Source organism: Athene cunicularia, assembly GCF_003259725.1.
Source record: "Athene cunicularia isolate RWA chromosome 19 unlocalized genomic scaffold, athCun1 chr19_part1, whole genome shotgun sequence".
Taxonomy (NCBI): Eukaryota; Metazoa; Chordata; class Aves; order Strigiformes; family Strigidae; genus Athene; species Athene cunicularia.
This window is the reverse complement of record NW_020799124.1, coordinates 3,022,237-3,046,088: the sequence shown is the minus strand read 5'-3', so window position 1 is coordinate 3,046,088 and position 23,852 is coordinate 3,022,237. Positions and strand designations below refer to the sequence as shown.

Below are 23,852 nucleotides of genomic sequence, written 5' to 3'. Positions count from 1 at the left end.
GCGGACAGTGCCTGTGCAGATGTTCAGCAGCAGCTTTTCTCAATTACAAAGAGCAGCAGAATTTACCAGAAAACTCAGGGAAGGAGTCCTGGCCAGCGGAGGGGCCGCAGCAAAGAGCCCACGCATCACTTGCGGCTTCCCAGGCTGGGTCAGAGCAGCACATCACCACCTCCCTCCATTTTAGCACCAGTGTTACCTTACCCCACGTTTCCCTGCAGCCCTCGCCGTGGGGGTCACCTGCTCCCATCAAAATCTTGGTCTTCTTTACAAAAAACCCACCTTGCAGGGCTTCACAGGCGTAGGCGAGAGCTCAGACGTGACCACATCTGATCCAAACCTTTGGAGCCGGTGAGATTCGTCCTGGAAAATAAACCCACATGATTTCAAAGCCAATCGCGTGACCTACGGCGAGGTGACGTCTGGTGTTTTTTGGCTGAGCCTGGCAAGGGCAGCCCTGATCCTGCCCAGCTCCCACAGACCGTGTGAACTACCAGGAGCAGGAGTCTCGTGGTCCGGCCAGCCACCCAGGGGGGACAATGGCATCACTCCCACATGACAGCTGGACTTTCCCCCTTCTGAGATCAAAAGGAGCAAAATTCAACGTACCTCGAGAGGTGGCTGCAACGTGGACACCCGTCGTGTGGGAGAAGAGGCAGAGGGATGGGCTCTGTCCCCTCTGCCCACGTCCTGCCCGTGGGGGGAGTCGGGGGAGAGGGTGCGAGGTGGGGTGGGGAGGCAGGGCATGGGGCTGGCCCTTCGCCCCAGGCTGCAGGTGCTGCCTCTGGTTTTCTGCTTGAATGAAGCCGCTGGTCTGAGCGTGGCTCGTAACCTTCAGCCCACAGCCAAACCTTGCCAAAGTCCTTTCACCAGGTTGTTCAAAAACGAACGTGCTCGCCCATCGCTACCCTCCAGGACCATCAGGTATGGCACATCCCAGGGGCTGGTGAAATGCTGCCGTGCTGGACCAGCGAGCCCTCCTCGCCGCGGGACGCAGAGACGCTTGTGATCCCTCCAAAACACATCAGGGGTGTCCCTGTTCCCCCGTCCCTGGGGTGTATTTAAGTGAAAACGCGATCAGTTCTTCCCCCATCCTGCTTCCCGCGGCGGGGAGCGGGAGCAGAGCCCCAGGAGGAGGCACTTGGCACCTCCCCGGAGAAGGGGCCGGGGTGGGAGCGGGATTAGCACCCGGCTGGCACCGGGCTGCTGCACGGGCACAGCCGGCACCGGCCTTTTATTACCGTCCTATAATAATATTGTAAATACTCACTGGGAAGTAATTACATCCTATAAAAGAAGCAGCAGTCTGTGGTTTGAGCCAGGACTGGTTCATGACACTTGTTTTAAAGAGACGTTTCATGTCTTGTTTATAGATTAGATTTTAACCTGACAACCTTTTAACATTGTATTAAATTAGAAATTAACTTCGTATGACTGCTCACCGTATAATTGACCTACTGATAGGCTGAGTGCAAGAGAATATTTAAGATACCTTTCAGACAGCGAAGTTCCCAAGAAAATTCAGAGCCTCCTCCTTGATCCAGACCAGGGCTTTGCTATTAATCAGTATTTATGGTCAGGTGGAAGGAGTGCTTCCCGCAGAGGGGGGGCTGCCAGGGAGCAGCATCCCTGCTGCGTCCTGCCCATCCCTGGGGCCGCGATGAAACCCAAGGGGATGGAGGGAAGGAGGTGTAGGGGACAGGGAAGGCTGCAGGCCCCAGACCCTGCCCGTTGCAGTGACCATGCAGTGAGGCCAGTGGTTGCCCTCCTGCGGTTGCCTCAGCCAGAGCTGCTGGGAGATGAACCCATCAGGGATGGAGCTGCCACCTTTGAGAGAGCTGGATCCTGCAAGGTCGTGGCCACGGGGACAAGCACAGGACTGTCCCCCGTGCGGGGCAGGGCAGGCAGGCAGCTCTGCTGCTGGAGGAATGGTGCTGGTCCACGGCACACGTGGGCTGTAAGCAGGCAGCTTACCTTGGCCGGCTCGGATGACACCCGTGCCTGCGACCTGCCTGCAACTGCATGGGGCCGTCAGTATTTGAGTGTAATTTCCTGCAGCAGAAATTCCCAAGAAAGGCAAAAATTCAGCCCTGGGAACTCACCGACAGATGTACAGCTTCAAATTACATCCAAACCCAGCGAGGGACAGGGTGATAACTGATGGGCCAGTATCAGTGCCCAGGCCCAGCCAGGAGTGGCCGTGTGTCCCGAAGGCTGGGGGGACACGTATCCTGCAGTGGGAAACACCAGCTCCAGCGCTGGCCCCACTCGTGGACAGTGCTGGAGGAACGAGGGTACAGGTGGGCACCGGGCGGGATGGGGGAGGCACCCACCCTGCCCTCTCCGTGGTCCAGCTCCGGAGTTGGTGGCTTGTCTCCCCACTACGACCTGCCCTGTGCTTTCACCAGCAGAAAGACATTTTCTGGTATAAATAAACCTCCTCCCACCACGTGCAGGAGGCGGGAGCACTGAGCAAGACCTCAGTAAAATCAGCCATGGGAGGTTTTACCTTGTCGGGCCGGGAGGACTCTTCAGTACAGGCCTCAGTTTACGCTTGCTAAGGAACAGCATGAGGTTAAATGCCCCCTGTGCACCTTTAGGACGAGGCTTAGGACGTATTTACAAACAGCTCTGCGTAACACGGGGCCATCAGCAGAGACCCCCCACCCCCTGCACACACACTGGCTGCTTTGCCCCTCGCTTTGGCTACGAAGCCCCTTGGGGATGCAGCCACAACCTCCGCCAGCGCGGCAGGGCCCTGCCTGCACCCGCGAGGCTCCGGCAGCGGGGCACCCCCCGCTCTGAAAACGTCAGCCCAACCCTTGTCTTCATCTGCGCCGTCTGCTCCCGCAGCCAGCCTCGCCAGCCATGTGCCGCGTTGCCCAGTCCATGGCCTTTCCCGGCTGAGCAGTGCAGACATGGGCCCCCCCAGCGCTGCGGGGCGGCAGCACCTCCACCGAATTCCTTTGGCGGGGGCGGAAGGCACCGAGGGAGACAAAACCCAGGGGTGAAGGCTCAGGCAGCACCGGGGCAGCCAAATGGTTTGACACCAGAGCGGGAGCGGGGCGACGGCGGGAGGGAAGCGCTGCCCGGCGGTGCAGGGGCGGGCGAGAGGCAGAGCTGAAGCCCCTCGGCTCCTCCTAATTCTGTTCCCACCAGCTCTGCCCCCACGAACGAGAGCAGGGAGCCCCGGGACGGGGTCTGTGCGGTTACCAGGACAGAGGCGCTGCCGCTGCAGACACATGCTTGTCCCGGTGCCTCTTCCATCTGTGAAACAGGCCAAGCAGTGGATTCAATTATTTTTTTCCTAGCACATAAGCCACTAATCATTTATTGCATTAAAAAAACCCCACTCATCTCCACAACTTTTGTTCCCATTTCATCCCATTAAAACTCGGAAAAAAAAAAAAAAAAAAAAAAAAAAAAAAGTTTCCAAAAGTTTCCCTTTTTGCAATCACAAAGACCCGATCTCAGCTCCATTGACTCGCTAATTGTAAGCACTCAAATGGTTGGGTTTAAAGTTACACTTAGCAGCTGTGAAACATTAGGGTGAAGTGATTACAACCTACTGGAGGATACCGAACATTTTTACAATATCTCAGGAGCATAAGGGAAAGACAACAGGAAATGGCGCAAACTTTCCTACCCTGCACAGCAACAAGCCAGAGCAAAGAAGCGAGAAAATAAATGTAGAGAGGCGGCGCAGACGCGGTTTGGATCCTCAAAAAGCGGCTGAGGAAGCCCCGGTGAAAGCACCGTGTGTTCACCCCCATGCTCGGAGCGGGGAGAGAGGAGGGGGAGCAGCGTCCAGGGGTTTCACAGCTGCATTTTGCAGCAAAACCCTCCTCCGGGCTCTCTGTTGAGGAAGGAGAACGGGGATCTTGGTGGCATTCTGCCCTCGGTCGGTTCCCCTCGCTGGCCGGCCTTCTCCCGGCCTCGTTGCCAGCGGACTTGTGTCTCGGGCTGGCTCATGGCGCTTGGGGCAAGGCCACCAGGGGCTGTGGCAGCAGGACGGGCAGAGCACCACGCTCCCTCGGGGCTCCTCAGGGCCGAGCTTTGCCGGCAAAGCAAACGAAGCCCGAGCCCCACGTGCTCTGGCTATGCCCAGGCCCTGGACTGGCTCTCAGATTTGATTTCATTTGAACTTCAGGCTGTCACATTTAGACAACCTTTGACTTTCCACTTCTTTTCAAACAGCAAAACATTCCCCTCCCATACTTTAAGCACGGTACACGCGTGTGTTTATTACAGAAACCAGGGTAGGATAAGAAAGCAGTATTTCATGTTAATTCATGAAATCTGAACTCAACTTTTAATAGAAGAGCTCCACTTTATGCGCAGAGTGATATACAGTCTGCCCCGCTTTAAATGAGACGTTTTGCCTTTTGAACTCAGCAGGAGGCTGCTGCTTACTACTACTGGAAACAGTTTAAAAACCTGCAAGTCCTGCATGTCTTTTGGGCTCTTTTTGAGCCAGTGGTTTATATCATGGCACAACATTCTTGCCGGGCTGCCTGCGACCGCCTGCTAGCTGCTGTGTTTGAAAAATCCCTCGTTTCAATAACTCACCTGGATTATTTCCACAACAACAGGAGACGCTTGTCCGAAATCCTTACAAAGACCATGAGCCTCTGGCTATTTTTGCTTTAAGTGGGGTTTGGATCAGGTCCCTAGATTGAAAACCTGGTCGCATAAAGGTCAGGGGCAAACGTCCCTTCGGAGCATCTTCTAGACACCATCAGCGAGCAGCAATATTCTCGCTTGGTGCCTGAAAAGAGGTTAAGGTGGAGGAAAGGTGGTGTTGCAGGAAAGCACGTGGCACCCAGTTGAAATGAGGGGTTTTGTGTGGAGGCTAAAAGCAGGGGCCATTGGTGGGAGCAGGCGTGTGCTGTGCGAGAGGCACATGTTGAATCAAGACCCTATAGAGCTATTGTTGAATCAGACCCTACAGATTTATCGTGGAATCAGACCCTACAGAGTTCTCATTGCAACACACTTGGCTTTCACTGGCTCACTGAAGAGCTGGAACTCGGTGGTTATTCTGCTGGGTCATCTGTGAAAGTATCAAATTAAAGTTAAATTAGCCACCTCATAGCAGTGCACTTTTTTTTTTTTTAATTGTTTTAAGCTCTAGGCTTTCTTAACAGTTTGGCTACGGGGCTATCAACAGTGGGGAATTTAGGACATTCTTTTCAATGAACCAGACTGAAAATATTTTGGTACAGCCCCAGTTTGTAGGGTTTTTCTCCCCCCCCTCCCCTTTAAACAAAACATCCTGATTCAAAGGAGCTTCTTGCAGACTGGGAATTTCCACATGGCCGTATTGCAGCACTTATAAAAAGTGATTTAATGCCTGCCAACAACAAATACATTTCCAATGACACCACTCTGCGTTATGCACTATCCTACTTTGTGTGTTCAGAAAGAACCAGCAACCAAGCTGTCCAAGGCAGGGGGGAGAAGAGCAGTCGCCTGCCTTTGCAAGATCTTTGTCCCTTACAGCTGCTCCTTGGAAAGCCTGAAAGGAAACAAGCATCACGGTGACAACACAATCCCTTCTGTATGTGTTAATCTGGATTTTGTTTGAACTTTTGAAGCTGACCTTGGCTTGAACTGTGTTAAAAAATCCTGACTGGTGTGGACTGACTTGACCCTGTGGTCCCATTTGTCCGCGGTGCCAGCCCTACCCTCAGCCCCTTACTACAAGCCATTATTTTACAGACATAAAAGAAACATAGCATTACAGCAGATATAGCCAGCGGGACGGAGCTGCAAGTACTTACTTACGGGCGAACTCTCCTCTGATTTCATCCCAAGTTGGTTTTTTTTTTTTTTTTTTTCTCGAGAAAGGACTGACTGAAAACCAAGCAAGAAGCTGAAATTATTGCTGCAGACTCTCAGTTTTTATTAGTGGTTTCCAAGCCTGAAGAGAGAGGAAAAAAAAAAAAAAAAGCTGCTGAGATCGGAGTCGTGGCGTTACAGTTAAAAAAAAAAAGATCAAGTCCAAGACTGAATTTGGTATTTGGGGTTTGGGGATGGAGTAGGAAGAGGGTGGTCAGTTCTGCATCACTCAGTGTGGCTGGTTTAAGCTGTAAGAGTGCGAAAAGATTTGTGGGTTTAGATAGTTTCCTCTCATTGCCATGACTCAAACGGCTTCTATTAAAAACAAGTAGCGGGAAGGAAATTTCATAAGCTGACAGTCCCCTCTCACTCTCTGCTTCTCGACACAAGTTGGCTGAGATATAGGAATTCATGTGGTTACTATGTGTGAGCCCATGACTTTTATCAGCAGAGTTATGCGGTGCTAGTTTTGACTGCGCACGTTCAGTGGGACGTATAGGCTCAGGCTGCTAGAGGGGATCTGCAAAGCCCCTTGTACGTGATCCTGTAACACAACAGACGTGGGTGGGGGTCTCTGCTGCCCGGTCCTCATCCCACCAAAATCAGCGGGGGGAACAACAGGGCCCCAACCGACCCAAGGAGCCGGAGCTGGGCTCAGACACCCCAACAGAGATGGGTGTTTGTTTCCAGAAGCGCCGAGTAGGTGCAAGGCGCACCACCTAAGTCTCCCATTTTTAACCGTCTTGCCCTTGCACATGGGGATGACAAAGCGGGGAGGCCAAACCAAGCTAGACTGGCTGCATAACATCCCCTGATGGCTTTAATTAAAGCCCTCCAGTTAGTAAATATGCACATCGTCTGGTCCAGGAAGATATAGGAAGCCCACAGCCAGCCCAGTAACACTCCATGAACATTGCCATTTAAGCAGTTTCTTGTTTTAACTTAGATTTATTCAATGACACATGCATTCTGGACAGATATCTGAGTTCCAGCGAACAACTTTTATAACCAAATATGAGAAATTTGTGACTGCAGTTAGTCAATTAAGTACGTTTCTAAAATACATGACTAAGAAGAAAACCGGAGCGAGAGAGAGAATTCTTCCAAAGAACAAAAAGAAACATTTCCATTTGTAATACTCCTGGCATTGACGAGTATCAGTGGGGAAGGAGGGCAGCAAGGAGACGCAACGAGGAAGGAATAACATTATCAACCCTGTCCACAGAAAGTTCTCCAGTTTTCACTCTCTCCAGTTCATTCGTTAATGCTCGGCACTTTTGCAAATGGCGACAGCTCCTCTGAGTTTTGGAGATTCATCTCCCAACACAAAAAAGCAGAGAACGGTTCCGAAACCATGTGCTTGACCAAAAATGGCTTAGAAATATTTCTCCTCAACCAACTCTTCCTGAACACAGCAAAAAAAGAAGCCGCAGAGCTATCAGGATTGAAGACGGAGTCTTTTCATATTGCACAGGAAAACAAAGTCAAGATTTCGTGAGTATGTTTCAGGAAGGTTTAAGAGTCGTCAATATTTATCAGGGTAACGAGAAGCATCCAGCGCAGCGGTGAGCCGGCAGGTGACAGACACATCGGGATTGTTCAGGCGGAGAGGCGGCTCGTCACCCTGTCTGGGTCTCCCCTCGGATGTTCGGTTAATTTAAGGGAATCCCGTGGGGAAAAGGCTGAGGGGCTGGTTTTCGTTAGTCGGGAGGGGCGATCTGTAGCCATCGAAGTTGCGTGGGATGCTGCCGCTGGTGGAACCGGAGCTGTTACTGAGCGTCTCTATGCTTCCCTCTCGCTGAAGCTCTGCAACAGGAAGAGAGAGCAGGTCCTGGTTAGCGTTTCAGATCAACCCGGAGTGCCGTTAGACGGCCGCTTTATTGACAAATCTGATTATTGTATCATTGCTCTAACATTCGCTTGTCATCCATCTTTTCTGGGGTGATTTGACGAATCACTCCAGAGGCATCCCAGCTCCTGCTTCCGCCAGGCTCGCAGCTCCACTGAGCTGAAGCGGAGCTGGATGGAGACATTAGGTGCTGCTCAGCAGAGCAGCCCCTTCCCTGGGGACGAGGCCGCTGACTCACGACATGTCAGGACCCGACCGTGGGGATGCTCACGGCTGAACTGAGCTGGGTGCGAAGGGCGCAGTGGCGGATGATGAAACATCCTTCCTCCACAGCAATGCTGCCGAGGTGGTGGGGAAGGGGGAGCAGCAGCAGCACCGGTTCCCGGTGGTGTGTATCTGTGGTGCGTAACCACTGTGATTCTCCACGTTGGGAACACCAGGGACTCTCTGCAACCCTTTAACCTGTGCAAACGGACATAAGTAACTCTGCTTTTTCAAGCCAAAGAGAGAATATCCCCTTTCTTATGTGCCTGGGCTATGCCTCAAAGCAAAAGAGAAAGCAGGCCTGACTGGCTCTCCGCCTCCTGGTCACACACATCCAGACATCTCCCCTTGATGACCTCCCAAAGCCTCTATTGCTCCCTAATCTCAAAACACGAGGATTTCTGTGTGCGCAGAGCATCGTTTCTAACCACGGCCTCTCTGTGAGACACTTGAACCCAACAGTTGCCTCGGTGGCAGCGTGCAGCAGCACCGCGGGGCAGCATCCCCCCGGCCGGCACTCAGCGGCGGCATGCAGCGGTGAGATTAGGCAGAGCCCCACGTACACGACAGGAATCCTCTCCCAGACACGCGGTGACAGGCTACAAGAAATATTCTGGCGAGCTGCAACGCGCGGCCCCGAGTGCGATTTCCGTCGGCTGCTTCTGCACAGCCTGAGCTGGAGGGGCCGGGATGCGGACAGGAGATTCGGGCAAATTCCTCTGCTGCCAAAAGGGAAAAGAGGAAAAAAAAAAACCCACCCTCTTGTTTGCTGCACGCCACAGTGTCGTGCATGTAAGGCACAGGGGACAAACCCCTGGGGGAGAAGGCAGCTTTCCCTGTCCCTGCAGCGGGAATTTTGCTTGATGGGGATGGAAAGAAGCTGCAGAGTGGCGCCCGCTTTGCCCTCTGCTAAATATTACTGCACGCCTCTGTGTCACGCCAGGATATTTAACCTTTTGCAAACACCACGACAGAACTTTTGCTACAACGGGACTCCACGACAAGGACATATCTACATGCGAAGAGCATGGCAAAAGCAAGAAGTCAGTTCTTGGCTAAAACAAAAGGCATCCTGCCCCAGCATCCTCGGACACTGCGCAGCTACCTGGGCATGGCAGCAAAGGGCCTGGGGATTTAATCCTTGGTCGTGGAAGTAACTTGTAAAATGGAGATAATCTGCCCAGGATACGTGAAAAACACATCAGCAGGAAACCAGTCACCCTAAAAGCAGTGATGGTAATGACCTCAGCTGTACTAATCACGACTTCTTGCCAGTATTTGGTGAAGGAATGTCCATGTCTAAACCTCTTCATTTTCCTCACATCCTCACTCTCCCAAGAGTTCAGGAAGTAAAAACAGTAATTTAAATCAGAAATGAGTGGCGTATCCCACACTAATACTGTGCTTATCCTGTCTGATTTGGGGCTTTTATCTCCCTCCGCACACAGCTGGCTTCGGTTAAATGTCCCACGTCAGAGCTCTGGGGCGCTGGGCAGCCATCGCCCGCGCTGGGCAGGCTGGGGCTCCCCCAAAAAGCGTTTGGGCTGCTGAGCCCCTCAAGGGGCTACTTTGCTTGCTTACTCTTTTGAAGCTATAATTGATTTTCGGGTAAATGTTGTGTTTTCAGTAACCGTAGCAAAAGAAGGGAGAGGAAAAGCGAGGGAACATTTCTTTCCTCGCAGCCCGGTGGCTCCTGCGTGGCTGTTTCTGCCCCTCGGGCCACGGGGCTGAGCTCCTGCCTGCCAGCTCCTGCCCGCCCTTGGCCACGCCGTGTCCTGCGGTGACTTGTGTGGGACCACACAGCCTGCCGGGATGGGATTTGGGGGAATTTGGGCTCGCAGGGTGGCTTTCTGGGGGGGCTGTGTGATTTCTACAGCTGGCAGTGCTTGTCACCTCTGCGGGGGGACTGCCAGGGGGTGGCACTGCAGAGACTGATGCCAGCCAGGGAAAAAAGCACGGATAAAAAATCGGGCAGATTTTTTCGGTGGGCGCAGGGCCTGGCTTGGCGAGGCTGGCGCCCTGTCCTGGCTGTGCTGCTCAGCTCCGGCTCGGCGCTGCCACTGCTCCCCTTGCTGTTGTCGGGTACACAAACCCCTTCACTAAGCACCAGGGAGGGACAAATAGAGGGTAAAAGAGATGCAATGGAGGAACCAGAGGGGAAGTTTTCCAGCCCTCCAGGCTGCACAGAGACCGTTTTGGGTTCAAAGCGGGTCAGGCTAAAATCCAGGGGAGCTCCCACATGCGAGCTGCCATCCCAAGCGCCGCAGATGGCAAACGCACACGTTCCCCTGGGCAAACGAGTCCGGCCGCTCTCAAACGGCCCCGTGCCGCGAACCCACTTGCTCTGGAACTAATTACACGGCGAGGCAGACGAGCAATGTATTTTGATACCTAAGAAAGCATTGTAAAACTCCTGACCACTGCAGCAGAAAGCAGCACCGCTGTGCTCAGGAAATTGGGCTCTTGCCCTCGCCCGGGCCTGGCTCTCATGCACGGCCGGGTCACGAGAGATGGGCAATTAGCCATTACATGGTCACCGGGGACTACCTGCGCTGCACATCTGACCCCTAGGATGACAGTCAGCACATTTTCCTATGTTCTCCCAAATGACACTGTTTTCTCCCAGCTGTTTCATTAATTAAAAATATAATTAAACAAAAAAAAGTCTAGTGCAAACTATGATCTTTCCTCCCAGACCTTCCAGCAGACCAGGGCACGGCAGAAGCACAGGCAGAGGAACGCTGATGCCATTCCCATGGGAAGCTCGGACAAGACTGGGAATAGCTCCATGGCGTTGGGCCACCCCTTCTGTTACAGGGATGATTTCTGATAGACCCGACGCCTGGATAGACCCAACAAGTGCAAGAAGGAGCCGCCACAGCGTAGTGGGGCTGTTGGGTACCAGGAGAGGCAGGTCCCTATGGACAGGCAGTGCAGGCAGCGCTGCCCGCCCCAGGACGGAGCAGCTGAGCCCTGCGGCGCAGCTGGAAGGAGGTGAAATACTTCCCAGACCTAAATAAATGTGTCACGTAACCGGTCAGACCACCGATGTCCTCTGTGCTGGGAACACGCTTGCTGAAAAACACAAATAGAAGCAAAAAAACAGGATTCCCCTGAGGAAAGATGGGAGCGAGCGGCAGGAGGCTCTGGATGAAGGCTCGGCACCGGCAGAACAGCACACGGCTGCCCGGCAAGTGATTTCGTTTACTTTGGTGGAGTTACGCCAGGAATGGACTTGGCCCCAGCATGTCTGAGGGTTATTGTATCTGCATTCCCCCATGCATATACTGTCGAGATGTATTAACTTCCTTAAATGTACCAGTAAAACAACCTCTTATGATACACTTTAATGAACTTGTACAGTAGCCAACAAATTGTGCATCATATAAAACCCATTCGGCCTTATAGACTCTCTGGCTATTTTGTAATAACTGCAATTTGCTTCTGCTGAAGCAAGATAACCAGGGTTGAGAAGTCAGGCTTTGCAGAAACCTAAATATTTGATTTGGGGGGGGAGTGGGTGGGAGAAGGAAGAAAAGGGCCTCTGGGAGCTATTTATGGGGTCAAAATAACATGAGACCTGCTCTTCTCGTAGCATTTCTACCATCAAGGAAATGAAATACTGTGAGAAGACCAGCACTTGCATTATTTTGGCCCCATAAATGGCTCCCTGAGGCTTTCAAAAGCCCGTGAAAAACAAACACAAATACAAATAAATGCTAATACTGGAAACGTAAATACTAAAACCTGCCCATGTCCCTGGAGGAAACGACTCACAAAAGTCCTGACCGCCCTAAAAATCAAAAAAAAAGAGAAGACGGGGGAAAAAAGACGAAGGAGCAGGAACATCTGCTGAAGCCATGAAGAGAAAGTCACTTCAGGGGAGCTGGGAACAGCCCCGCCTGCGCTTTTGATGGTAACAGTAATGGGCACCGCTGGCATCACCCAGGGTCCCAGAGTAACAGGGATTTTCAGGGCACACGTGCTTTCCGCCGTGATGAAGGCAGCGGCACTAAAAATCCTCCCTGCTGCGGGGAGGAGCGGCCGTGGGGAGCAGGGGAGGGTGGGACGGTGAGCTGTCAGGGTCCCCAGCCCACCCCGGGGGCAACCGTCCCCCCTCCATGGCCCCGCAGCATCCAGCACGCTCGGGGGCTGCGGAAGCACCGAGGCTGCTGCTCGGAGAGCACCGGGGTCATTAAAGGTGTTGGGAAGCAAATGCTGGCTGCTCTCTCTTGGCAGGACTGCCCGCAGCCCGGCACGGTGCAGCCTTTCTGCGCCGTTCGTTGCATGAGAAATTGAAAATGAAACCTCCCACCAAACACCTCTTTCTGCTCATATTCCCCACTGCCACGCTGCAGCCCGACGGTCCCGTCCCTTGTTGTGCAGCCCAAGCCACTCTGCTCTCCCTGAGCCAAGGTGGGGAGGAGGAGGAAGAGGAGGAGGAGGAAGAGATGCTCTGGGCACTGCCTGGGGTCCTCAGGTCTGGGGGAACAGGGCTGTCCCCCGCCCAGTGAGGTGGCTGCACCCTCAATTCCAGAAAGCTCCAGGAACTGTCAGAGGACCCCGTCAAATCCAGAAAGGCACAAAGCCCTGCCAAGCTTAAATGTGAAACCATTTTATAGGGCACATTAATTCAATGCCTGAAGAAAATCTATATAGCCCTCTTTTGCCCGGAACACTCATAAATTATGCTGCCTTTCTTCTGGGTGCTCTCTGTAGTGGTCCACTTGAAGCCGTGCTATCTCCTTTATGTCTACTCAAAAATCTCATCTCCAGTGCATTATTTCTTCTAATGGTTTCTCTTCTCTGTTTGCTTTCCTCTGTTAAGCACAGTTTCAAAATATCCTCCAAAATCATTTGCTGGAAGAGCTGACCCTTTCCCACTTACCTACCGAAGGCTGCCCAGGCTCCCGCACAGCCCAGCGGAGCCGCAGTCGGGATAAATGATACAATGACAGCAGCCTGATGTGTCAGGGCAGCGGGGAAGCGGCAGCAACTCTGAATACAAGAATTATTCTTCATCATCTCCAACTGTCACAACACATTACCCTCAAAGCCGCAGCTCGCTGAAGGAGTGACCCTGGACTGAATGGGAGAGTGCTCGGGGAAAGAACTAATTGTAGCCTCTTTTCACACGTCAGTCACTTTTCACAGCACCAAGCCTTTCAAGCTCAACTAATGTCAAGTTCCCTTTTCCTTTTGCTGGGCTGAGTATTTCTGATTTTTAAGGATGGCATTTTTAAAGGAACAAGGTCTCTGGTGAGGGATGAGGCCAGGGAGGGGAGGGAAGGAAGCGTCGGAGCGAGCACGCATCAGAAAGTCCATCAGACGCCTGAAGACTCGTTAGGAATTAGACAATTAACAAGTAGGAACGCAGGAAGTGGGGTAATGGCCAGCAGGGCTCGAATCTCCTCGATTTCATTTCTGTCATTCACGGCAATTGTTTCAGGGAACTTTTTTGGGCTCTGCCGTGCGCGGGAACGTCCTCGGCCCCCTCTCTGAAATTCGGATGCAGGGACGGGCGTTTTCCAGCGGTGGGGAAGAGAAACAAGGTGCCCCTACCTAAAACCACCTCTCCCTGGCCATGAGCAGTTTTTGAATGAGCAGCTAAAAGGCCAAAATTAGAGCCTCATTTTAAAATCAAAGATAATTTCCTTTGGCGGAGAAGCGAGAAGACTCCCTGCAGACAGAGCTCCGACAATGACAGCCCGGGCTGTGCTCCTGCGCAGGCAAAGCTAAGGGCCCTTCACGCCTTCTTGTCTTTAACCAAAATCACAAAATATGCTGTGGATAGGACTATTTTTTTTACCCCTTACATTTGCACAATGCCTATCACGGGGCACTTGCAGAGCTGACTGGGGCTTCTGAGTGTTACTTATTAACTGTAACGAATAATAATTATGTAGCTTCTGCCATCTGGATTCTCATTCAAAAGGGTCCTATATAAAGCGAACACTAAAAGGCAATTTGTATCAACACAATGGAAGTCTTGAGGATCTCTTAAACTGTTTGTAATTTACACAACGCTCCCCAGTGAATGGATTAGTTAAACATTTTTATTTTACTGATTGCCGCCAAAGGGAGTGGGACTTGCTCCCGCAGAGGAGCCCGCACCGGCCCCCAACGCGCAGCTTCCACTCCCCTGTACGCCGACACGCACTTTTACACGTAACCGCTCCATCCTGCAGTGTTTAGACAACATCCCAAGCTCAGCTGGACACTTTTCGCTCTATTTCTGCACGAACATTTAATACAAACATCACAACTGGTCCCCACGGGGGCCGGTGCCGCTGCCTGGGATGGGCACGGCTCAGAAAAGGGCTCAAAAGCTGATGTGGAGTCCCCTAAACCGAACCGGGACGCAGAAATACAGCCCCTAAGACAAGGGCTTGGAAATTGCATTTTACGTTTTTCTTGGGTATTATTATTTTTGTTTTAATAAAACGCAATTATGCTAACGAGGGAGCTCTAATTATAATCCATCTCCACCCCCCTCGGCGGCTGCTGGGAGGCGAGGACCTGTGGAGCTGGCTCCAGCCCCGCTGGCAGCCGTGGCCCCGTGCAGGGATGCGAGGGCAGAGGGGGGCACTGCACCCCCGGGGGAACCTGTGCTTTTGGGTATTCGGATCAGCAAAGACCGTTAATATTAAACTGTAGCGAAACGAAAGCACCGCGTACTCATTAAAGCTCTTAATTTTCCAAGCTCCTTTTGAGACGGCTGGGAAGACATTTCTGAGCAAATGTATTTTTACGTCGCTCCTTTCCAAAGGGAGGACAGACAGAAAGTCGGTCCCCAGCTTTACATATTACTGTAATGTTTATAAGTTCATACGATTATGATCATGTTTAAAAAGTCAATTAAACCTGCTCTCTGCTCCAAACCCTGCGCCCTGCTCCTGCATTAACCCGTGCCAGCTCCCCCTCCGCTCCAGCAACCAGCACAGGCAGCTGTGGGGACTGATTTCCTGCAATGATTTGGGTGGCCGTGATACACCTGCTCCTAAGAAATGTTTCTTTTTCCTTTTTTTTTTTTTTTTTCCTAAAACCAGCAGTTTGGGAAAAGAGATTTTAAACTCCATTCAAAAGAGGAAAGGTAACACTACGGCATCTGAACACTGAAAATCAATTCCCGTATTAAAGCCATTTCATCCTGCTGCAATCTGAAAGATGTTGCGACACCACAGAAGTCCCTCCGTTAAATCTGCAAAGTGAGAAAGACTGGCTGAGCATCTTCTCTGAAATCAGAATTCAGTGGCCTATGTAAAATATCAGTTACTGTCAAACTACCTTACAGTAACTCGAACGCTGAATCCACGCAGAGTCTGTTAATACCGTGCACTTGGAGATGAAACCTGGCACGATGGAAAAAAGGTGGCAGGATCTAGCAAGGGGATGAGGAAGTAGATGAGGCGGGAGATAATCAGGGGAATGAAGACTGAGCCTTCTGAACATCAGAGCCCCTCCGAGACCGCAAATTTCATTTCGAGTGCCATACTGCAACGCAAAGATGCCAAACGACTAACACTTACGAAACGGGGAGGACACCTGAACTTACATAAACGTCTGGGTTTACTTCAGGCACGAAGAGATTGTTGAGATACGGACAAAACATTTTCATGCATGAACTTCTAAAGAATCTTGTCTACCAAAAAAAAAAAGAAAAAAAAAAGGCAAGCAGCTTGTTTTTTTCCTTTAAAAAGAGAACCCGAAAAGCTCCATACAACTCGAGTCCATGGAGTGGGAGACCCAAGAGTTTGGCATCTAGCCAGACTTGACTCTGAGCGTTTTATGGAAGGTTAAAAGTGCACTAGATAAAGGACTAGCATTTAGAGGGAGAATATTCTTCACGATAGGCACTTTTCACAATGACTGCAGTGCTTTTAAAAAATAATCTCAAGTTTCCTAGAGCTGTATCTTTTTTATAAAGAGTTTTAGGATGTTTCCCTACGTAAATGGCACTTCAGAAGGGTGGGTTACTAATTTTAGTCAGTATGTGAAATTTCAAAAGCCAGAACGGTCAAATGCTTATAGAAAATAATTCCTGTAGCCCAATCACATCATTGAAGCCTACAACTCCTTGTGCAAGGTTTCTTGAAGAGTTTTTAAAATGAATATGCAGATACAGTGGTTTGGGTTGAAAGGAATTCTCTCCTACCCCGTCTTGAAAGTTTCAGTATGTTGCTACTACAAATCCTATAACGCGCCTTATACATAATAGATGTTTTCCTGTGAAAGCCAGGCTGTATACAAGTTTTTTAACATATTTTAGGCAGAATTATCTTGTATCTTCAGTTACGCAAGCAGCACATCTGTGTATATCAGACCAAAAGCATTCACAGAGAAAACACTGTATTAAAATTCCTGGGTTTGGTCTCTCATTCCCTGGGTTATGGGAGTGCCTTGAATTGCTCAACAGTGACCCCTCTGTCAGCCTCCGACTTCACGAAGGAAAATACAAATTCAGTGTAATCTGCATGTTCACACCTACCAGCTGTGTCCTACACCCTCTGGACTCTTTGGATCTTGCTCAAAAGTTTTGGAGGCGATGCTCCTATTCCTGAAAACACCACGCTTCTATCCAGAGCAGGTCTGGACCCAACGTGTGGATCTCAGCATCCCCCTTCCCACCAGAGCTGGAGCTGCTCGAGATCTCGGTGTTGGGGGGGTGGGTCCTGTCTCAGAGGTGCTGCTGCAAAGCCACCACACAGGACCGTGATGACTGGGAGCGCTCAGGGAGCGTTGGGGGTCCCTCCTCCTCTCCTGGGCTTGGCTGAACAGTCCCAGCAAAAAAAAAAAACTGGGTAAGGAAAAGCTGCCTGAAGGTCAAACCCACAAACTCGGTGATTATCTCAGGGTCTGGGCAGCCCTTCACCAATATGCTGAATGAGAGATTTTAGACACGCCTGATCCTCCAAACTTTAGAAGTTTCTTTCATGTCTAATTTTTTAGACATATTTTTTTTCCCCCTCTTGTGATGCTACCTCGGTTATCGGGCCTCCTTAATAACCCTCAGTTAGGAAGGCAACCCCGGAGAAGGACAACTTCTGTGCTCAGAGTGTGTCTCTGTGTGCACCTCGCATATGTGCATGATGTGCTTCTGACACAAACATATTGCTGAGTTCATTTTGAAAGTATAATATTACAAAGCAAAGTAATTCTGGCACAACTTCTAGTACTTCTGACACGATGTGGCCTTTTGGGCCAGTGAGGAAAGCTACTGAGAGGCTCTGGGCTGTCTCCCTGATGCAGATTGATGCTGAGAAGGAAGCTAGACCGGACTGGAATTTGGGTTTGATTCAAAAGAAAAGTTAAAAGTTTGGGGGGAGCAGATGCTCAGCTGGTCCAAATCAGAAGGGTTTCGTCGAAGCTCACGAAATGATGTCACCATGGACTCAGCCTTGTCTGCTCATCTAAACAGTTCAAAGCTCTTGAGTCAGAAAAGCTCAGGTGGAGATCTAAGCAGAGGTCTCTTCCTTTCATTCCCCTGGCGCTAGTTTTAGTGTCGCTGAGAAACTCCAAACCCATCCAAATAATCCCAGTTCCAAACACAACTTATTTGGTCTATTTAGTCAATTATTTTAAAGATTATGTTGACAGCACCGCTTCTAGCAGACCAATTTTCTAAACGCAGACCTAATTTCACGAAGCACTCAAAGCTCGCAGTAGTACTCTTAAAATCACATCTCTACCTAGATTGAGTATTAACCCAGCCTGGAAAAACAACAGGCCAACCTTGTGGGCTCGCTCTCTTGCAGGATTGCTTGAGGCTCTTAATACACTCTGTCTTATTTATACAGCTCCAAATTCTGATGTTAGACATAAATATGAAAGAGCCTTGATAAAAATGACATCCGAAGCTCAATTCGTCCCTTTGTTAATGGAGTTGTTCAGCGCAGCAGTTTGCATTCGTTCTCATGCAACCAGAAGGCAGCTGAAAAACGTCGACTGGACGTTTTCACTTGTTAAAAGCAAGATTTTAAAAACTATTCCAAGTATCGATTTTAACATACTTTGCCTTTTTAGTTACACTCTTACAAACACTGTCAAATGTGTGAATGAGCTGCAGCCTGTGGACAAGTGTGTGGCAGAGGATAACTCTTGTGTGAAATCTAAAAGACCTAATGGCAAACCAAGGCATTCCTCTGGCCACATCCCACATAAAAGGCAATTTAAATCATCTCAAGCTGTGCAGATTCTGCCTTGTACTTGGGCATCTGGCAGTCAAGTTAATATAACTACCTGCTCTTCATGTTGTTTCCTTCTGCAGGCTTTTCGCTCACAATTTGATGGGTGACCAGCCACATTTCCAAAAGATAAACCGAAGAGACAACGCAATAATGGCACAATATAACCTAAAGATTCTTTTTTAAAGGGCACGGATAAAAGTGGTTCTGAGTGAAGATTAGGGATCTGTTCCCATAGTCTTCATCTACCCACTGTTGCCTCCGTGGCTGCAGAGGAGGAAGGCATGCTGCTAAATTAATTTGTCTTTTGATTAACACCTCCAAACGTCATTTCCACCTGACAACCCAGCCTCGGTGACGGGAATAACCGCTCAGCGAGGCGCGCTGGTCTTGGGAACAGATGGGAGGTGCCATCCATGGGAATGCCCTGTTCTGCTGTAGGAGGAAACCAGAACAGCAACACACGCCAGCATCCCTCCGCAGCACACCCCACGGCACTGCTCCTGGGTGCCCCGGCAGGGTGCTACCTTACCCGGTTAGGGAACCACCACCATTTCCATCCTGCTCACCTTGACCAGGGTTCTGTGTGTCCTCCCGTCCCCAGCCACCCCTGGCTCCTCGCTCCCATGCCGTGCCACCGTGCTGGAGTGGAGGGAACGGAGCAGGGCCCGGCTCCTGACCCTGCCAGCACCTTCCTGCCCGTGACCTTCCCAGAAAAACATCTTTGGAAACAGTTGGAGAAGTGATACTGACCCTCTGTCTTTCACAACACCATCAGCTTTTGATGTAAACAAGAGAGTTCATGTGTTGGGCAGATACTGAGAAAGTCACTGGCCAAGGAAATAACAAATAAATACCAAAAAGAAATAAATAATAAAAAAAGACAGTATTTTAGCTGCGGGGGTCCTTCTTGGAAAATGGGATAAAATGCCTCTCTCAGAAAAAGGCAGTAAACAGTTTATGTCCTGGAACAGCCATTTTACAGGGTGGGTGGCTTCCTGGCGTGTCAGGAGGTGACACGCCACCAGCCAGCACCAGGCGTTCCCAAATTCTGTGCCTTTCCACAACACCGAACGGTTGCTTAAAAAGTTCAATCCCCTTACCACTTATTTCTGTCTGCATGGAAACTAAATCCTTCCTCCCCGGGATGTGGGACAGACTGTGGGGAAGCTGCTCGGAGAAATCTCGGAGGCTCCTGCTAATGTCTGAGAACACAGAGCGAAGGCTGAAAGGCAGTTAGCAACAAAAGGCACCGCCGCCTTTCCCGAAGCGACAGGAACGAAACGCAGAATATAAACAAGAGAAGTGGGGAAAAAGCTATTTACATTTTTTAGAAGTTTGACTCTTTTTCTAAATTAGCTCATGCATTACCAAGCATGTAATTACCAGTGATGTAATTTAAGAGGGCACCAGCAGAAACACAGAAAAAAGCAGCTGGTCCGTTATCTTTTTGTCTTCGTGTCTTGCCTCGACATCTGTTTCATTTTTTGTGAAGGCACAACTTTTACGCAGCACTATTTATTGCAGAAAGAATATGCCTTTGGGGGTTTCAACCACTTGCATGAACCTCCGCAGGGGTCCTGAACACCTTCCACTTCTGCTGGGGCAGCGATGGTTTCTCCATTTGCAAAATCCCTCCAACCCATTTGTCATTTTTCTTAACTCTTAGCTTTTTTTTTTTTTTTTTTTTTGTGCATACAATATTGAGCAATAATAAACAGAGGAGGATGAAAACTGCTGCAGCTTGAGAAGTGAGCTCAGGATATGATTCCTCCTCACCGGATGCCTGGAAGATGTCACTGAAATTCTCTCTCCCTTAGTGCAACCCGTGTGGAGCCAATATGAACTCCCAGCAAAGTGCTTAAAAACCCATTATTTATAATAACTGTTAAATGATGAGACATTGTTTACCCAGATCGCAAGATAAATTCTCACTTACAGAATGCTTGCCTGACCGTCCTGAACGTCATCTGGTTTTTATTTAAATGCAAAATGTAATTAGGCTCCCAATAACACAGCAGAAGAATTCAATAAGATAGGGCTTTTCACTTACAGTTTAATATTAACATTTTCCCATAAATGTTAATGAATAAAAGTCTACTGTTTTATACGTTATCCATGGTGGGGGGGGACAGCAGGCTAGGAATGGAAGGAAAGCTAATCTTTTCGTACCACGAATGACGATATATACCTCAAGGAGAAGTGACTGTTCCCAGCACTGTCGGGGACCTGGCCACAGCACTGCTTCCTCCTGGGGCACCCACCAGACCTGGTCCCACGGGACGTGCTCCGGGGAGTCTCCCTCCCCATCAGTCCTCCCCCAGCCAAAATCCCCCTTGGGTTTTTTCCTCCTTTTCCCCTTGCTCTCTCTTCCCTCGTCCTGCTTCCTGCCCGACCATCTCCACCAGACACTCTACGAGCATCAGATAGTGGGCGACATCACTGTTAAGCAAGGCTACGGCCCCAAGCCCTGATATTCTTAGACTCCACCATGGATAGCAGGGCAAGATTATCGGAAAAATCAGGCTACTATTTGTCTGATATTCTGTTAGAGAAATGCGCAGGGGTGATGAGAGGTGATGGCAGGGCTGCAGACTACCGTACGATAGGAAACGACAGAGCATCTGAACGGGCGGGAGAAAGCCCTTGGAGCTGGGGGAGGCGACACTTTGGGAGTCCACCGCAGGACTTGTGCCTCCTCATGTCGAAGTGTGAGGAGCAGATCCCGTGGTGGAAGAGGGGCCTCTGCGGCCGAGAGGACTGAAAGCTGCAGGGCCAAAGGGTTGGCTCACACTGGAACTTTTAAACCGCTTTAGCTTTTGACCTTCCATTTATTGCTGGGGGTTTTGCTGTGTTCATTTGTATTTTGCTGTTTGTTGACTCATACTTCATTGTATCTCTCTAATAAGAAGAGCTCATTTAATAGTTCAACTGCTTAACAATTTACTGTATAAATGGGTTTCCATTCTACAGCCTCCTTTCCCCTCTCCCTGGTGAGGGCCACGCATAGTTTATGAGAGCTTTGCCATGACTTGGGCCATCGTCCTTTCACAATCCAGGGAAGGGTAAATCCCCTCGGCAGCACCGTGACGTTAATACTCTGCATGGGCAGTGTGGGGAGCTGGTGAATTGGCCACACACCATTTTAACATAACGAAAGGCTCAAACTTCCGAAGAGTTAATGCAAGATGTGCAGGAGATCTGCAGGAAGCAAAACCAGGAGCAGTGTCAGCCTAGCCATCCCCGAGAGCGGGACCCCGGGGCGGGAGCGGGGTGGTGGCACGCTGTCGGGCTGGGCACACAGCCTGCCCTGAGCTGTGACTCGTCCTTAACCCGAGGGTCACGGGAGTCATGTACGGCTGTACGGGGATGTCAGGGCACGCTGGCCTTCCTGGGGCTCAGATGGCAACGCTGGAGCAGAGACTGAGGGGCACAGAGGCGCCAACAGAGCTGAGCTGAGCCTCGCACCTTCCCCCCCAACCAAGCCAGGCTTTAGGAGCAAGCACCAGCCAATGCTGCACACACCTTAAAATCACTCCTGCAAAAATCAGCAAAATACCAAAAGGCTTTCTGGGGCTGCTGGGCTTAGGAGGAGGGAGAGAAACTGTCTTGTCTTTATTCTGCCACCACCTCAGCAGCTGCAACAAGTTTTGGCTCACGAAACAGCTGTAAAAATACCAGTCCTGGTTCAAATGCTGGGAGATGAGGGCTCTTATACTTACTAAGAGAGATATGCTTGCCGTCAGTCACATCCTACATAAAAATACCATGCAAAGACTCCTAAAAGGAATAACAAGGTAATTATAGAAACTAGAGATGGAAAAATCCTGTAGTCTCCTAGTCTCCTGCACCCTGCTCAGGATGGGACTGCTCGGTGTGGGGCAGGCTTCAGACCTCGGACTTTTAAAGGGAAGATTTAATAAACACTGAGAAATGTTTCTAAATATTTAGAGAACGCCAAGTAACAGATTTTCAAGCCAAGCTGTAAAAAATAAGAAAATGAATTTAGAAAACTGTTAAAAAACAACAGCTTTTGCGTGCACCAAAATATATTTCCTCGAATAGCAAGCATCACCTCAGGGGCATGATGCTGCAAAGAGAGCAGTAAGGATGCTCAGACCCTTGCAGAATCAGGCCTAAATGAATACCTACCGTGGCTTTCCTCTTGTTCCCCTTGAAATCAATAGCAGAAGCCTCAGTGATGCAAAAAGCTTAATGCTTTAGCAGGTACTCAGCAAAACAGTCGAATATGAGCAAAGCCAAGCTAGACAGAAGGGAGCTTTACATTTTCCTGTGAAACACTGGAGGTATTGCAGTAGGAAAATTAATTTGCTTAATCATTAGGAGGAAAAAAAAAAAACCCACAAACCAAAGCAAACCAAAACAAAACTCAACACAGTAACAAATCTCTAAGGGGAAAGGGAATTGTTTCTCTGTTAACTACTTTGAGACAAAGCGCTGGAAGAAAAATGTCCAGTTCCAATAATGTCATAACCCGATTACAGCCTGCACAGAAGAGCTAAAACGCTTGCAGAACAATGAGTAAGAAATTAAGTTTTAAATTGAGTGCTGGCCCTATCTTGTGTCACTTCTTTATATTCTAGGAGAAAGGACACGGCTGAGCTCATTTCATATACAGCAGCGTTGAGATGCCTGGATGCAGACATCATTTAGTCATCTCATATATGTTCCTCCCCATTTCTTTCTCCTGGAGGAATGACAAATCTAGAAATGTGACTGCACTTTGTTTTATTATGATATTGATTTTTCTGCAAAGGGAAAGTGCATTTATCCCCCAGGTCTGTGCGCTGGCAAGAAAGGGTTAACAAAATGTTTATCACAAAGCTGGCTTCAGAGTTGAAAGTAATGTGATCAGTAATGAATTTTGTGTTACATTAGGTTGTATAAATGGACAGACAAGCGCAGACAACAAGTGGCCAGGAGTCGGGGCTAATCTAATGATGTAAAAATAGAGACAGCACCAATTATACTTGGGGCCAGCTCAGAGCTCCTGCAGGGACTGCAAATGAATAGGTACAAATCAAATTACTGACTAATAGACGCACTACAAGAGAGGGCAGTCAATGCTAAATACATTAGGGCCTTGTGACCTCTCTGCTCTGAACAGCAGAATCCTAAATTTGACTTAAAAAAAAAAAAAAAAATCAAAGAAACTCTTGTTCGTTTAAGGAGAGAAACAGAACAATGTTATTTGTGAAATGATTTGAGACACTTAGATATTTTTTGTTTTGTTCCCCTATGACCACATTACGTATATAACCCTTCGGAAGCTGACAGAGGGTTTGCTTTTAAGAACAAGGAGAAATATTCTTTGTGCAAAAGTTAAGACCTGATAACAATACAGTTATGTTACATACCAAAACATTTCAAAGCCATGTGCCTCTTTGTGGTGATGTTTTTTACTGCTACTTCACCGGCTGTGTCTGTATCAAAAATAAAATATTTCTTAAAAAAAATGCCTTGACTTAAGAAAAAGAAAAAGAAAAGGAATCTCCCCACACCACAATTAATAATAAGTAAATGCAGTCGATCAACTTGTTATCAAACGGCAGAAAGTCAGAGTTGTTTCATGGTATCGGTGCTCCCTTTAGAAACAGCAGCAGATTTTTTTCTACAAACAGCAACGAACCTAAATTCATACCAGAAACATTTGTGGTATCAGCATTCATTGCCACCCCCCCTCCCCACACCCCCCC

At 49.4% G+C, this 23,852-nt stretch overlaps 1 protein-coding gene across 8 annotated transcripts in view; it reads right to left on the bottom strand.

Annotated features, from left to right (window-relative positions):
* Positions 1 to 4,020: 4,020 nt before the first annotated feature.
* Positions 4,021 to 23,852, bottom strand: part of BCAS3 (BCAS3, microtubule associated cell migration factor) — a 371,871-nt gene continuing 352,039 nt past the window's right edge. For 2 of the 8 annotated variants that reach the window (XM_026861420.1, XM_026861421.1), the window contains 2 exons: positions 23,514 to 23,579; positions 4,021 to 7,644 (listed from right to left, as the gene is read on the bottom strand). In XM_026861420.1, the coding sequence (XP_026717221.1) occupies positions 7,496 to 7,644; positions 23,514 to 23,579 (215 nt within the window). In that variant the 3' untranslated portion in view covers positions 4,021 to 7,495. The remainder of the gene's footprint in view (positions 7,645 to 23,513; positions 23,580 to 23,852) is intronic. The other 6 variants (XR_003399716.1, XM_026861425.1, XM_026861422.1 and 3 more) reach the window with 4 other exon arrangements.